Here is a 15578-nt window from a genome sequence, read left to right on the forward strand (position 1 = left end):
GGACATGATCTAGTAAGAGCAGCCCAAGTGTGCCTCAGGTTTTTGCCCTTTGCTTGTTGGCCGAGATGCTCTTTGAAGTTTCTGCTTTGCTTTTACTCCTCTGTGTCTCTCCCCCAACAGCCTTCAGCAGTGCTGCTATCGACCTTTTTCACAGATTTTCAACCGCTGATATACATGAGTATCTTTAAAGAGAAACTTAAAAAAAAATATAGCAATACCCCAACCCCATTCCCTGTATTCCACTCCTTTGGCCTGGACTCCAGCCCTCATTATATCTCACCTGGCCAGCAAAGATAGCCTCTAACCGAAAACCCATTGTCATCAAGTCAATCCAACTCATAGAGACCCTGAAGGACAGAGTAGAACTGCCCCATAGGCTTTCCAAGGCTATAATCTTTCTGAAAGCAGACTGCCTCATTTTTCACCCATGGAGCGGCTGGTGGGTTCAAACCTCCGACCTTTAGGTTAACAGCTAAGTGCTTAGCCACTGCACTTCCAGGTCTCCTTTAGCCTCCTAACACAGGCTCCTAAATCCCAGCTCTCAAACCTCCACTCCACAGAGCCCCCAGGTAATCCATTCAAAAGGAAAACAATCTTGGCACCTCCCTGCTGAAACCTTTTTCGTGGATCTTTATCTCCTTATGTTGGTAAATTTAACTCTTTACCAGCAGGACTATTGTAGCCTCAACTTCCTATAGCCCCCTTAGCTCAATTCATAATATGGAAAACTAGTCAGGCCGAGCTGCTTGGATAGCCAGTAATAGGTCTCATAGGGAACTATCAGTCCTTTTGGGTTTCTTGCCATCTTAATTAAAGTGATCTCCAGAAAGTTTTAAAGTGAAAAATGAAAGCATCATTTGTTTACTTCTTTTTTCAGTGATGTTAAGTCACACACTTAATACTAAGTAAGTTAAAGCCATTGAAAAACTCTCCGTTGAGTCAGTCGATTCCGACTCACAGAGATCCTATAGGACAGAGTAGAACTGCCCCATAGGGTTTCCAAGGCTGTAAATCTTTACAGAAGTGGACTGTCACATCTTTCTCCGTGGAGGAGCTGGTGGGTTCGAACTGTCAACCTTTCGGTTAGCAGCCGAGCAGTTAACCACTGCCCCACCAGGGCTCCTGGAAGGATTTAAGGGAGGTTACTATTTTATTTTATTTTACAGCTTTATTAGAGTGCTATTTACATACAATAGATATACATATTTAAAGTGTATGATTTGATAAGTTTCGACATGTACATCACTACATGAAACCATCAATACAATCAAGATAATGAACATTTCTGTCACCCTAAAAGTTTTCTCCTGCTCTCCTATTTACTTCCTGCAGAAAAAAATGTATAATCATAATCTATTTACTAGGAAAATATGTAATGTGCAGTCTCAATAAAGCTTGGGAAGTTTATTTATATATTCATTAATCAGACCCTCACTTTAAAGACTCTTTCCTTTTACACAGTTTAAAGAAGCTGTGCTATTTTGTTTTCCAGCCCTTAACACATACAATGCAGCAAAAAAAAAAATATGCTGCAGGAGACATTAGAATTGTTAAAAAGCATAGGCAAGGACTCCAAAGCCACAGCTGTGTGCGTCTGTTTAGTAAACAGGCAAGCAGTCCCAAGCATAGTGCTGTCCAGTAATAACGTAAAATTCAAACTTCCAGTGTGGCTCCCTGGGCCCTTTACCCTCTGCCCTCTGCCTTCTCCACTTTCTGCTCCTGCTCCTCTCCTGCCCAAGGGAATCACTGGCAGCTCCCAAACCCGCCATGGTTCCTTACTGTTCCCGACTTGGCACAAGCTGTTCCCTCTGCCTGAAGTCCCCTTTCCCTGCCTTCTCTTCCTGTCTGATTCCCGGTCCGTCATGATTCAGCGCGGTTTACTTCCTCTATGAAGCCTTCCCTGAGCCTTTCCAGCCTGAGCTAGAAATGTTCCTCCCTCAGTGCGTAAAGTAAGAGTTGTTAGTTGCCACGGAGTCAGTTCCAGCTGATAGGAACCCCATGTGTGCAGAGTTGAATTGCTGCATAGGGTTGTCAAGGCTGTGACCTTTCAGAAGCAGATGGCCAGGCCTGTCTTCCAAGGTGCCTCTGGGTGGGTTTGAACCACCAACCTTTCAGCTAGTAGTCGAGCGCTTAGCCAGTTCGTGTCACTCAGGGACTCCTTCATATGGTGTCATTTTATATTTGCTAAATAAATTTATTGAATGACTTTTTATAATAATAGCAATTTGGGAGCTCGTCCAGAGACCTAAAATAAATATGATATAATTTAGCTTATGTTTATAAATCATTTATTTGTTTTTCAAATTATTCATGCATTGTTCTTAGCTTAAATTTACGGAAGGCTGGTTTTTGTCTAATATTTAACACATCTGATTCATTTCCCTCTAATTTTAGTTGGTGTACGCTCTGAGAATGCAAAATAATTTAATACTAGCCTGAACCCCAAAAACCCAGTGCCGTCAAGTCGATTCCGACTTATAGCGACCCTATAGCACAGAGTAGAACTTGCCCATATATACTAGCCTAAGCAAGATATAAATTAAAAAAAATAGGAAGGTTAATTTCTAGAAATAGAAACATTTAATTCAAAAATTAAACGTTGAACAACTTTTGGATAATCAATTACTTTGGATTGTCCTACCCCGTTATTACTTTCTTTGAGTCCATAAACTTTGAGTTAACTAGAAAAAAAAATAGCACTGTTTAATCACAGCAAACACCAAATCAAGAGCCAGAGGTTTTCCTGGGTTCCATTCTGCAATAACAACAACAATAAAAAAATATCAAATCCATTGCTGTCAAGTCTATTGAACTCATAGCGCCCCCTATAGGACGGAGTAGAACTGCCCCATAGGGTTTCCAGGGAGCAGCTGGTGGATTCAAACTGCTGACCTTTCGGTTGGCAGCCATATCACTTAACCCCTGTGCCACCAGGGCTCCATTCTGCAATGGGGACCCCGTAATAACTCTTTCTTCCTCATTTTTTCTTTTTAAAAATAATGATAAGAATATCTTTAAAAAAAAAAAATAGGTAAAGATAAATTGAAAATGCTGAAGCACTTAGATGAAAATGCCGCTTTAATATCAAGTGTTACTATCATTATTATAGATAGCAGAGTATGAATTTCCTGACATCATAAAAATCATAGAGCGTATTATTCATTTCTCTATCGTCTGTGGCACCCAGCAGAGTGTCTTGCACAGATGAGGTGTGCAATAGATATTTGTTAGGGAACATCATCAGGAGATGATATAAATTCAGTTTCGCCTCAGGAAAATGAAAATGAGAAATAAATACAAGAAGTAACAGAAACCACATTATTCATAGGTCCTCTTCAGCTCAGCGGACTAGGTACTTGTGGTAACGTCAGTCAAGATGCCTTATTTTTAAATAATTTAAATATTGGATTTTTCACCTGCACCAAAACAGCAGTTAACAATCACATAGAAAGTAGTCAGTAAGCATGTGGAACCTGTGTCCAGTATCACCGGCTTTTGTATTTGATCCCCACTCCTTGCCTTGGCCTGATGGGTAGGAACTATGAGGTACTCATAAGAAGGAAGCTATACCCAGGGCAAGAAAGTTACTTCAGAATTCAGAATGGAAAAGATAATACGAATATGACCCTTGGCCTTTTAGGAGAAAAACTTCATAAAGCTTGGCCTCAGAATGAAGAACTGATAAAACTTCTTTTCCCCAGCTAATCCTGAAGTGAACCTAGAAGTTTCACTTGAAGCAGTAGACTTGAGATTAAAACCCCAAAACCGTATGAAACTACTGCTTAGTATGAAATTTGGGAATAGAGGAATTAAAACAATTTGGAGGTGAATGACTTTTCCCCAGTAGAGCCAGTTATTGTCTAAGAAACTTAGGTATTTATGTGTTCTTAGATGCCAGAATTATGGTTTGCTCACTGTATCCCATTCAGTGGTTGGTGTGTATGGTCCATTAAATATGTATAGAATTTAACTAAAGAAAAGCTTTCTCAAACCAGTAATGAAGTACGTTAAGGCGGAATTCCTGCAATATAATACCAATGAAAATATAGTTTTTTTTCAGTAAAAGGTGTCTTTTAAATAAATGGTGTGGCTGTTGCTAGTATTTAAATGTGCTTACTAACAGATGGCCTTCTGCCGGGCGTGTGGTACAGAGAGTGATTGCTAGAACAGACAAGGTTAATGAGTGGGGCTCTTCTGAGGATGCCATCACAGGAAAAGGATTGCATTTTTCCCTCTCAAAAACCTTGAGTGCGGCCCAGCCTCCTCCACCCAGTTGGCATTTCCTTGGGCCAAACATGTTGGAGCAGATTGTTTTTCCATGTCTGTTAGAACGATCAAGTCTGACGTGCTACCCTGTCCTACTTTCAGCTGTGTCTCAGATGACTCAGTAAAGCAGTACACATCTCGGGATCACCTAGCAAAGCACTTCCAGGTCCCCGTCTTCAAGTTTGTGGGCAAAGACCACAGGGTGAGCTGAATGCCTTGACCTTTTAACCCCCAGACGTGACCATGACCCTCCCTTCTTGGTGCCTCAATGTGTTGACCTTCTAAGATCCCAAGGTTGGGATCTGTATCACTTCTGTGAGAAACACTGTAAAACTGGCCATCTAGAAGCTCAGCACCTTCATTCATGTATGTCATGGTTATCTGCCCTTCCGATAAAATAGCCGTACTTGTTCAAAGATAATACTGTATGATCATAATTTAAATCTCTGTGGGCAAGTGTGGTGGAAAAGCCTGTATGGTGGGCACACACCAAAGGATATGGACAGAAAACTTACAGAAAAAGACAAATAGTGAAACGTCCAACGAAAAGAGTACTTAAAATGCTGGTTAAAATAATTACAAGACACCATTTTATGTATACCAAAGTTATAAATTGCAATGCTTGCAAAATTATACGATGAAGTATATAGTGGCAGTATAAATTGGTATAAAACCTATTGTCGTCAAGCACCTTTTTAGGATGGAGTAGAACTGCCCCATATGGTTTCCAAGGAGTGGCTGGTTGATTCGAACGGCTGACCTTCCAGTTAGCAGCCAAACTTTTAACTGCTGTGCCACCAGGACTCCATAAATAGGTATACTTGCTGGAGAATTGTCTGGTAATATGTAATAATAATTGTATTCTTTTATCTAAAAATTTCAATCCTGGCAGTTTCCAAAAACAAAATATTTTTATAGGTTTGTTGGAGGCCTTTATAGAGCATTGCTATGAAGGGGTAGGGCATGCCCCCCAGCAGTGTATCGATTTAATGCAATATTAAGCAGTCATTAAAATGATAGATGTGAGAAAAAAAGATGTAAAAAAAGCTGTTAAGTCATAAAATTAAATCTAGTAATTCTACATGCATACTGAATATGCTACCAAAAAAAAAACCCTCAAAACCCATGTATATACATGATAGAGGTTATGAGAGGCTATATAAAAAAGGGTGTAGTTGTGTTAAAGTGGAGGGTTTGGGGTTTTTTCAGTATAGTTGTTGAAACATTTAAGCAAAAGAAAGCTTAAGAGGCCAGCATTCTTTTCTAAACTGAGTTTAAACGTATTCCTATTCCTTCCATTGTCATCATCGTCCCAGAACAACTGTTAAAATGAGGGCTAGTTCTGGTCTCCCTCCTCACCTAGGCAGTAAACTTCGGCAGTTACTTATTGACAGGTGCCTAGAGAAAGGACTTGCCATTTTGCCACAGAAGTGTATGGGAGCCAACATTATTCCCAGACCTTGATGTGCAGAATGAAGGTGTTAACGTTATTAGATGTCCTCACAAAGGTCTCTCCTGTTCCAGAACAATGCAGATGTTAAAATCACCCGTAGGAACCAAATTCCAAATTTACCACTTTACTCAGTGTGTGAATTTGGGCAAGGCCCTTCACCTCTCTCAGCCTCAGTTTTCTCATCTGTAAAATGGGTGTAATAACCAATAACAGCAAACTTTAAAGGGTTGTTGATAAATTAAAGGAGATAAGGCTTATGGAACATTTAGTATAGTGTGTGGCTTATAGCAAGTACTCAATAAGTGGCCAACATCGTTGTTTTTATTATCATCATCATCTCTTCAGGAAGTGTTTCTGCACTGCCGGGTTCTCGTCTGTGCAATGCTGGATGAGCGGTCGCGCTGTGCCCAAGGTTGCCACCGGCGAATGCGTCGGGAAGCTGCAGAAAGAGAAGACGCAGCTGGTCCAGAGAACCAGGTGCTGACAGGCGGCCCGATCATCATTGACTGGGGAGACTAGTAAAAATGCGGCCCCTGGAGCCCTGGCCCTCCTTCGAACTCGCTGGTCTCCTCCTTGGCACTTGTCCCCACACCAAGAATGTCAGTCAACATCCTAGAACATCTACCTTTTGTAAGCCTCCTACTGTGAGTTTAGACAAACTCTGATTCTAGTCCCCACAATTGGCAGAAGTCACAATACTGCTGAACGATGATGCCCGGATGGGGCTTCATCCCTCTTAAGTTGAAAGCTAAGCTGTCCACTCAGAAGCTCACCCCATCTTCCCCATTTTTTCCCTGCAATAAAGCACCCATGAAAATAATGGACCGCAAAAATCAGAATGAAGTATAAGATTTCAAATTAGAAACCATTTAAAAAATTAAATAGTTTCTTGAAATTATGACTAAAATATCCAAAGACTCTTTAAATATGTAAATAGTAATCATATCCAGGAATCTGAATTCAAATGCAGGAGGTCTGGAAGCTTATCAATGTAGCAGTGTGTAATTTTAAAAAATTCCATTTGTTTTTTCTCTTGTACAATATTTTCTTTTGATGTTTTAACATTGCCTTAAATGAAATGTTTTCACTTAATAAATGTTAATAAATTTATTAATATCCATTTAAGCAACTAAATGGCTGAACTGTAAGCAAAATTAAAGTTTGGTACCGTATGCCCTCGTAGGGTTCTATGACAAGAAAAAGGCATAAAACTGTATCATACTTTATTTTGTAGGTGCTTGGTAAATTTTATTGAAATAAATATCATAAACTACAGAGACAAATTTTGTCTACAGTTAAGTCCAATTTTTAGGATGCTAATTAATTTTATGGCTTTACGTAAGGTCAGAGAAATAGTTTTTTCTTCATTTTCTTTTTTAAAATGGCTACGATCAATAATTCTTAAAGGAGGAGAAAGGAGAAAATAATCTAGGTCTAGAAAATGATCTAAACTTTCTCTGTAAAGGGGCAAATGGTAAACATCAGCTCTGCCAGTGTGGTGTGAAAGCGGCCATAGACAATACATAAACCAAGGAGGGTGGCTACGTTCCAATAAAACTTCACAAAAACAGGCTGGCTCACTGGCTATGGTTTGCTAACCCCTGATGTAGATGAATGGTCCTTAGAACCACCTGGGGAATGTTTATAAAATACCAATATGTAGGCACCACCCCCAGAGACTCCCTTTTTTTTAAGCTCTTGGAGCCCTGGCGGCACAGTGGTTAAGAGCTATGGCTGCTAATCAAAAAGTCGGCAGTTCAAATCCACCAGTCGCCTCTTGGAAACTCTATGGGGCAGTTCTACTCTGTCCTATAGGGTCACTATGAGTCAGAATCGACTGGACGGCAATGGGCTTGGGCTTGGGCAAGTGATTCTAATCTGCAGTCAGGCCTGAGAACCACAATTTAGGGAATGGCTGTTTGTCTCTCACTCCCCTCAGATTTCAGGGACCTTTCCTAGCTATTTCCGTTGATAGCTCTTACAAACTGCTTCTCAGATCTTGGCATGACTTTAACGTCACTTAATAACTAGGGGAAACCCTGGTGGTGTAGTGGTTAAGAGCTACAGCTGCTAACCAAAGGGCTGGTAGTTCAAATCCACCAGGTGCTCCTTGGAAACTCTATGGGGCAGTTCTACTCTGTCCTATAGGGTCGCTATGAGTCAGAATTGACTCCATGGCAATGGGTTTTTTTTTTTTTTTTGTTAGTAATCAGGAATACAAAGAGGGAGGATAGGTTGCTGGAGGAGAAATGGAACCTCAGAGACCTAACACCATCTGACCTGCACCTCCATTGGGCTTAATCAGGTAAGCCTCTGACCATCCCACCTGTTTTTTCAATCTCTTCAGCACCAGTGGGAATCATGTTGTCATTAGTGGAACTTACCAGGTTGTTTCTGTTCTCTTCTAAGTGGAATGGAAACATGGCGATAATGGAATTCATCTCTTTTCAGATTTTCTAAAAAGCACATTTTATTAAATATGAAATGCTTACTGCAATTGAAACAGGGACCAGAGGAAAGCCATTGTTTCCTAGTGGTTGGGTGCCCCAAAATTTCATTTATGAATATAATTATCAGGTCCAGGAATCTCAGGGTTTGTGTTTTAACCTTTAAGCTAAGACCTGAATTTTCTGGCCAATGTGTCTTCTTCACTGGGGAGACCAGTGGTAAATGAAGAGTAGCCTTCAAATCACTCCAGGTCTTTTTTCCAATTCATCTTGAAGGATGTTACTCGTGTTTCAGCTATAGAACAAATCTTTCCTTTCTCCTGCTTTCTGGTGTTCAGACTGAGGAAGAAAGGAGGTGACACATATGCCGCACCACCCGTCTCCGAGACTGACAGCTGTGTTGTCACTCAAAAACAGGAAGCCGTCACCTCTTCCTCATAACTCTTCTTTCTCCTCCTCTGCACAGATGCAGGCTGCCCGCTGACTATTCATAAAGGGTCGGCAGCCCAAGGTCCATACAGTATTGAACACCGTATCAGCCAGTGAATCACAAGCTACTTGAAAAAGATGAGGAGAAATACAAAGGTTAATAGGGTCGCCATGAGTCGGAATCGACTCAATGGCACTGGGTTTTGGCTTACCCTAACTACTCCAAGTACTCATAAGTAATGTTGAAGAGGCAACGTATTTTTCAAGGATGACATGACACCCAGAGGAAGGCAGAGGCAATAATCCAAACACAGAATTAAAAAGGAAACCATACATTGAAGTTTTTGAAGAAGCTCTAATTCGATCCAGTAAAGCAGAAAACACTTTGCGGTGCCCTCCTTTTGTGGGCCCCCAGGTCAAATCCATGGTGAGCAATCAGAATCTCCCATACCACAATGCTCACCCCATGGAGAGCCTACCATTTTTGTAGAATATTCCCTCAGTTAACACTACCAGGTTCCCTGTAGCTTTCCCCGTTCAAGTATGGGATGAACAACCATTCATTCACGGAAAAAACATTCGTGTGTGTTGGGTGTGTTGGTTAGCCACACTCTGTTAGGCATCAGGGACAGAGACAAAAGGCATCATCTCCAACTCAAGGGTCTCACTGTTTGGCAAAGAAATGGACAGATAAACAGTTATACCACAGCCTGATGAAAGTAACCCCAAGGTGTTACAGAAGCCCATATAAACAGCCTCTATCCCTCTGGGGTTATTAGGGAAAGCTTCTCAAATGAGGTGAGATATCTAGGTTTAAACATCAAGAATACATGCAAATGTTTATATATATATATATATATATATATATGTATATTCTTACCACAAGTAAAAAAAAGTGGATCATGGAAATGAAGTATTGATACATGCTACGACACGAATGAATCTTGAAAATATTAGGCTAAGTGAAAGAAGCCAGACACAAAAGGCTACCTATTGTATGATTCCATTTAAATGAAATGTCCAGAATAAGCAAATCTATAGAGATAAAAAGCAGATAGTGGCGGCTGGGGATAAGGGGCAATGGGAAGTGACTGCTAATGGGCACGGGGTTTCTCCTTGGGCTGATGAAAATATTCTGGAATTAGGTAGTGGTAATATTTGCACAACCCTGTGAATGTACTAAAAAACACTAAACTGCACACTTTAAAAGGATGAATTTTATGGTATGTGAATTTTTTTCAGTAAAAAGTCTTCACATAGTTAAAAAAAAAAAAAGGAATGAAATAGCATAATACAACATGGATGAACTTTGAAAACATTATTGTAAGCGAAAGAAGCCAGTCACAAAAGACTACATATTGTGTGATTCCATTGATATGAAATGTCCAGAAAAGGCAAATCCATAGAGACGTAAAGTAGATGAGTGGTTGCCAGGAGCTGGAGGGAGAAGCGAATGGGGTATGAATGCTAATGGGTGTGGAGTTCATTTTGGGGTGATGAGAATGTTCTGAAATTAGTGGCGGTATTGGTTGCACAACTCTAAGAACGTATTAAAAACACCGAATTGTACACTTCAAATAGGTGAACTGGATAGCATGTAAATTGTATCTCAATCTGTTTAACAACAACACATGGATGACCAGGATGTTCCAAGAAGAGGGACTGCAGGGGCAGACAGGTATAGGCCAGCAACCCAAGAAGTTTGAGATGACAGGAATCAGGAGTAACCCAGATGATACTGGAGAGGCTGGCTAGGGCGGAATCAGGAAGGGCCATGTAGGTCGTACTAAGGAGTTTGGATTTGACCCTTAAGGAAGAAGAATCTGTTGAAGGACTTTAAGCAGGGGTTGGAGATGATCTGTTTAGTGTGGTATAAAAATATATTAGGTTCCTATGGGGAGAATAGATTGGATAGGACCCAGAGGCTGGGATAATTTGCAGTAACCAGGCAAATGGGACTGTGAAAAAGATATTGAGGAGAAAGAATCAATAGGACATTGCTTGGAGGAAGTAACTTGACCTGACTGTAGATTAGCAGCAGGTATTTTTCACCCTTTCTAGGCCCAGATACTGATACTCCCTTTTACAGGGTTAATTAATTATTCATATTTCAAGCCCTTACACGTTCACTTTAGGACTACACCGCAGACATTGATCTATGAACAAGATCCAAGACTCTTTCTACTGCGGACTTCCTGTGCTTGGGGCCAGCCTGAATTTTAAGCCTTACCATTTAATACTATATAATGCTAGTAGCTAGATGTAATGTTCTGGCTTCAGAAGTTAAGGGATTAAAACTTTTCCTAAGATGAATTGGGAAAAAGATATCACAGAATCAGTGCTAGAGATTGGACATCTGAAAAGTGGTTTAAAACTAGTCATCCCCAAGTCTATTCACTTTTACGCACAAAAAGATAGTTTTTTGAATCCTTACCCTGACTGAAAATAAAATAAGGAAAAAAGTGCTTAAACCAAACCACGTAGACTTACGCAGAATAACTTCCAAAATGGAAAATTATTTACAATGAAGTGGATAACCAGAGCCAGTTGGGCAACTCTTTCTCCGGTCTTAAAGGATAGAATTTATTTCTCTGGGAAGGCTTCGGTGTACCCTTTCCACCAGGAGTAGTGCCAGCAGTTCCTGGGCAGGACAGCAAGAACTTTAGTGAAGCAGTGCCCAGAATCTTCCTTTACCCTTTCTTGCATTGTTCACAGTGTTCTATAAAGAAGTCCAGTGGGCTCTGACGGTGTCCCTGAGTTAAGGGGCTCTGGTTACAACTCTATGTGGAAAAAGGAACAAAGGTCCCTGCTCAAAGTAAATGCCTTGAAATGCCCACCTTCCACTTTGGAGACAAATCCCAGACTCCGCTTAAGGTCGGAGCAGATAGAGTGGAGACACCATCGGAACTTTGCATCACAGCGATACTTGTTGGCACCACACGTGTCATAGCAGATGTCCAGCTGGTTGCAGCACTTGGTCATTGCTGGAATGCCCAAGTCCATCTGCGGAAAAGGGAAGGAAGGAAAAAGAGGAGAAAAAATGCCACGTTTGGACCAAAGACCTTAGGCAACCCTGGCCACGTTGTTATGAACCAGCCAGTTCTCAAATTCCTGTTCCCTATTCAGATCAATTCAGAAACACCAATGACCCGGTAGAATATATCAGATGGAGAGTTATAACATGCTAAGTTTTAATCATGGTGTTAGTTATTCATTTAATATGTAACTCTGAATGGCCCATTTTTTCTTCTTTTTCTTTTAGATTTCAGTAATTTCCAAATTGACAGACTGCTACAGCGATGAAAATAGAGATCAAAAGGTTGTTATGCAGGTGGAGTTGCAGGACTTCCAAATTCAACCAAGACTTATGTTAACATTTCCATGTGAGATTTTGTAAGGCTAAAAAGTATGAAAAACGCAGCCTCAGTTCATCAGAAGGTCACCAGCATTTGTCAGGGACCCATCCCATACAGCACTATTTTAACATTATGTCTATGTGTCTATATGGAGCCCTGGTGGCATAGTGGTTAAGAGCTCGGCTGCCAACCAGAAGATCAGCAGTTCAAATCCATCAGCTGCTCCTTGGAAACCCTACGGGGCAGTTCTCTGTCCTACAGGGTCGCAGTAAGTTGGAACTGACTCGACAACACCTAACAACAACATGTGTCTGTATATGTCAAGGATCAGAGTAGGGAATAGAACACGCAGTTCCTCATCACAAGGGGTATTGTCAAACCACAATGTCTAATACACACCACGTCCACGCACACACAGTTACTAAGTGTCCTGTAAATGTTGTAGCATAAACTAAGCACCTAAATTCATAGAATAGAATTATACACATAGAGTCAGCAAACAGGAAAGCTTTTTAAGTGGGTTTCGAAAGAAAACTGAGAGGATTATTAGAGATGAGGGTAGACTCAGGATACACCAGGTAGAGAAAGGAAAAAATGAGTAAATCATATGTGAGGAAGCCAATTAGTTTGTTTAGTCTTCCAAGGAAAGCAGGGAGATGTGTATGTATATATGTATACAATTTTTTTTTAATTACATAGAAGGGCAAGTTGATAGATGGCCTTGACTTCCAAAGTAACCGGTAAGATTTAATAAAGACCCTTGAGAAAGAAAGGGACACGATAAAAACAGTGATTAAAGAAGAGTAATCATTCTGAGGTACAGAAAATAGATTGGAAAAGGGAAAGTCTCGACCTAGGTAGAGCATCTTAGAATCTTTGGCAGTTTTTCTGATACTGTAGACCTGAACTTGGATGGGAGCTGTGAAAATCTGGTTTCTGGCTGTGGGTGGGGATTGGTTAATCAGCTACTGTAGATCATGTCCACTTCGGCATCCTTAAGTGTTCCCTTATTTGAACTTTTATTCCAAGGTCACCTAAAGCAGAATATAAACTTTAAGCAGTATAAAACGCCTTTTTAAGTGGATAAACATTATTACATTAAGAGATAATCTAACTCATTAGACTAGACAAAGGCCTGGGCTCTGCAATCCCGAGTTAAATCCCATAATCTGATACATGAAATAAACTACTTTGCCTGCACTTCACCCCTAAAATTACATATATACCGCAACAGACGTAACTGAGAATTAGACGAGCATAATGGCTATAATTCAATGAAATTGGAAAATTCTCAAAATGGGTTCTAAATAATATTTACATCAGCAAACAAAACAGCATTACTTTCAAAATAAAATGCATATCAGTTCCACAGCTACTAAACTGATACCAAGTACAATACATAAGCTGAAAGTGTTATTTTCCTAATACATATATGTATTTTTTTAATTGTACTTCAGATGAAGGTTTACGGAACAAACTAGTTTCTCATCAAACAGTACACACATTGTTGTATGGCATTGGTTAACAACCCCACGACATGTCGACACTCTCCCTTCTCAACCCTGGGTTCTCTATTGCCAGCTGTCCTGTTCCTACCTTCCAGTCCCTGCCCCAGAGCTGGTACACCCCTTTAGTCTTGTTTTGTTCCATGGCCCTGTTCATTCTTTGGCTGAAGGGTGAACCTCAGGAGTGGCCTCATTACTGAGCTGAAGGGGGCCATACTCTCAGGGTCTCTCCAGTCTCTGTCAGGCCAGCAAGTCTGGCCTTTCTTTTTGAGTTGGGATTTTGTACTACGTTTTTCTCCAGCTCTGTCTGGGACCGTCTATTGTGATCCCTGTCAGAGCAGTCAGTGGTGGTAGCAGGGCACCATCTGGTTGTACTGGACTCCGTCTGGTGGAGGCCATGGTAGATGTGGTCCATTAGTCCTTCGGAGTAATCTTTCCCTTGCATGTTTCATTTTCTTCATTATTCCTTGCTCCTGAAGGAGTGAGACCAGTGGAGTATCCTAGATGGCTGCTCACAGGCTTTTAAGACCCTAGACACTACTCACCAAAGGAGAATGTAGAACATATTCTTTATAAACTCTGTATGCCAATTGAGCTAGAGGTTCCTAGAGACCATGGTCCCCACAGCCCTCAGCCCAGCAATTAGGTCTCTCAGGTCCATGTGTCTATGGAGCTACCATGGGCTTGCCTTGTACAGGTTATGCTGGCTTCCCCAGTATTGTGTACTGTCTCACCCTTCACAAAAGTTACCACTTATCTATTGTCTATTAAGTCTTTTTCCATCCCCACCCCTTCCCTCCCTCACAACCATCAAAGATTATTTCTTTTTGTATGTAAACATTTTCATGAGTTTTTACAGTAGTGGTCTCATACAATATTTGTACTTTTGTGATTGACTTATTTTACTCAGCATAATGTCCTCCAGCTGCATCCATGTTATGAGATGTTTCAGAGATTCACTGTTGTTCTTTAGCATTGTGTAATACTCCATTGTGTGTATGTACCCCAGTTTGTTTATCCATTCATATGTTGATGGGCATCTAGGTTGTTTCCATCTTTTTGCTATTGTGAACAATGCTGCAATGAACACGGGTATACGTATATCTATTCGTGTGATGACTCTTATTTCTCTAGGATATATTCCTAGGACCTAATATATATTTTTGAAAGAACTTTCTTTCCTCTGTGTCCACACACAGGTTGAGGATTGTGGACAAGGCCCCACGTAGTACAGGTGCACAGGTTGTGTAATGCACAAAAGCACGGTATCTAAGGGGGCGCCTTCCAAACAGACATAAAACCAAAAACCAAACCCATTGCCATCTAGTCGATTCCGACTCATTGCAACTCTATAGGACAGTGTAGAACTACCCCCACAGTGTTTCCAAGAGAACAGCTGGTGGATTCGAACTGCCAACCTTTTGATTAGCAGCCAAAGCTCTTAACCACTGCACCACCAGGGCTCCCATCAGAGACCATAGACATAAATATTTATTGAGAAAAATCTCCAGCCACTGGCAGTTAAGTTTCTTTTTCTAACAAAATCAATATAGTAAAATAAATTTTCTGGCAAATGGAAGAAAACTGCCTTGAGGAAAGGGTACCTTTTTTCACTTTGCACAAAGAAGCCACAGTGGTGAACAGCAGTTTAGTTAGAATGAACATTACGCTGCTTAGAAAATTATTGCGATGTAAAACCTTTTGAATCAGCAAAAAAGTGAGATTTAGCCAGAGTAAGACATAATTCAAAATCATGGTTTAGTTGCTAAATCCTCCTGCCTCCATTTTACACGAGGCTTCTTTCCTAAAGTGAAAGAGGTGAAAAAGTTTCCGAGAGGCCTTGAAGAGAGTAATTTATTGCTTTGTTTTTAGGGAGGACTACAGTCTGAGAAAAGGTTGGTGGTGTGTTGGTAAATGTCTAGCAAGCAGTTAGGGGGGCGTGTGTGCTGATTTGGAGTGTTTGCAAATTTCTATGATGTAAAAAAAAAAAAAATTTTTTTTTTTTTTTTAAATACTCCAAACACAGCTGATCGGAAGATACCAATGTGTGGACAACTGAATTCCAAATTCCTGACAATATAACGATCAGCTTTCACCAGCCAGTACTAGCCAGCTCCACACA

The 15578-nt window shown here is 40.6% G+C and overlaps 2 protein-coding genes across 2 annotated transcripts in view; one reads left to right on the plus strand and one right to left on the minus strand.

Annotated features, from left to right (window-relative positions):
- Positions 1-6705, plus strand: part of OIT3 (oncoprotein induced transcript 3) — a 28098-nt gene extending 21393 nt beyond the window's left edge. The window contains exons 8-9 of the mRNA XM_064269707.1: positions 4369-4468; positions 6065-6705. Of these exons, the coding sequence (XP_064125777.1) occupies positions 4369-4468; positions 6065-6238 (274 nt within the window). The 3' untranslated portion in view covers positions 6239-6705. The remainder of the gene's footprint in view (positions 1-4368; positions 4469-6064) is intronic.
- Positions 6706-7488: 783 nt separating this feature from the next.
- PLA2G12B (phospholipase A2 group XIIB) overlaps positions 7489-15578 on the minus strand; it is a 35178-nt gene continuing 27088 nt past the window's right edge. Inside the window, exons 3-4 of the mRNA XM_003408892.4 lie at positions 11433-11598; positions 7489-8723 (exon numbers count right to left, since the gene is read on the minus strand). Coding sequence (XP_003408940.1) covers positions 8602-8723; positions 11433-11598 — 288 coding nt within the window. The 3' untranslated portion in view covers positions 7489-8601. The remainder of the gene's footprint in view (positions 8724-11432; positions 11599-15578) is intronic.

Source organism: Loxodonta africana, chromosome 16, assembly GCF_030014295.1.
Source record: "Loxodonta africana isolate mLoxAfr1 chromosome 16, mLoxAfr1.hap2, whole genome shotgun sequence".
In the NCBI taxonomy this organism is placed as follows: Eukaryota; Metazoa; Chordata; class Mammalia; order Proboscidea; family Elephantidae; genus Loxodonta; species Loxodonta africana.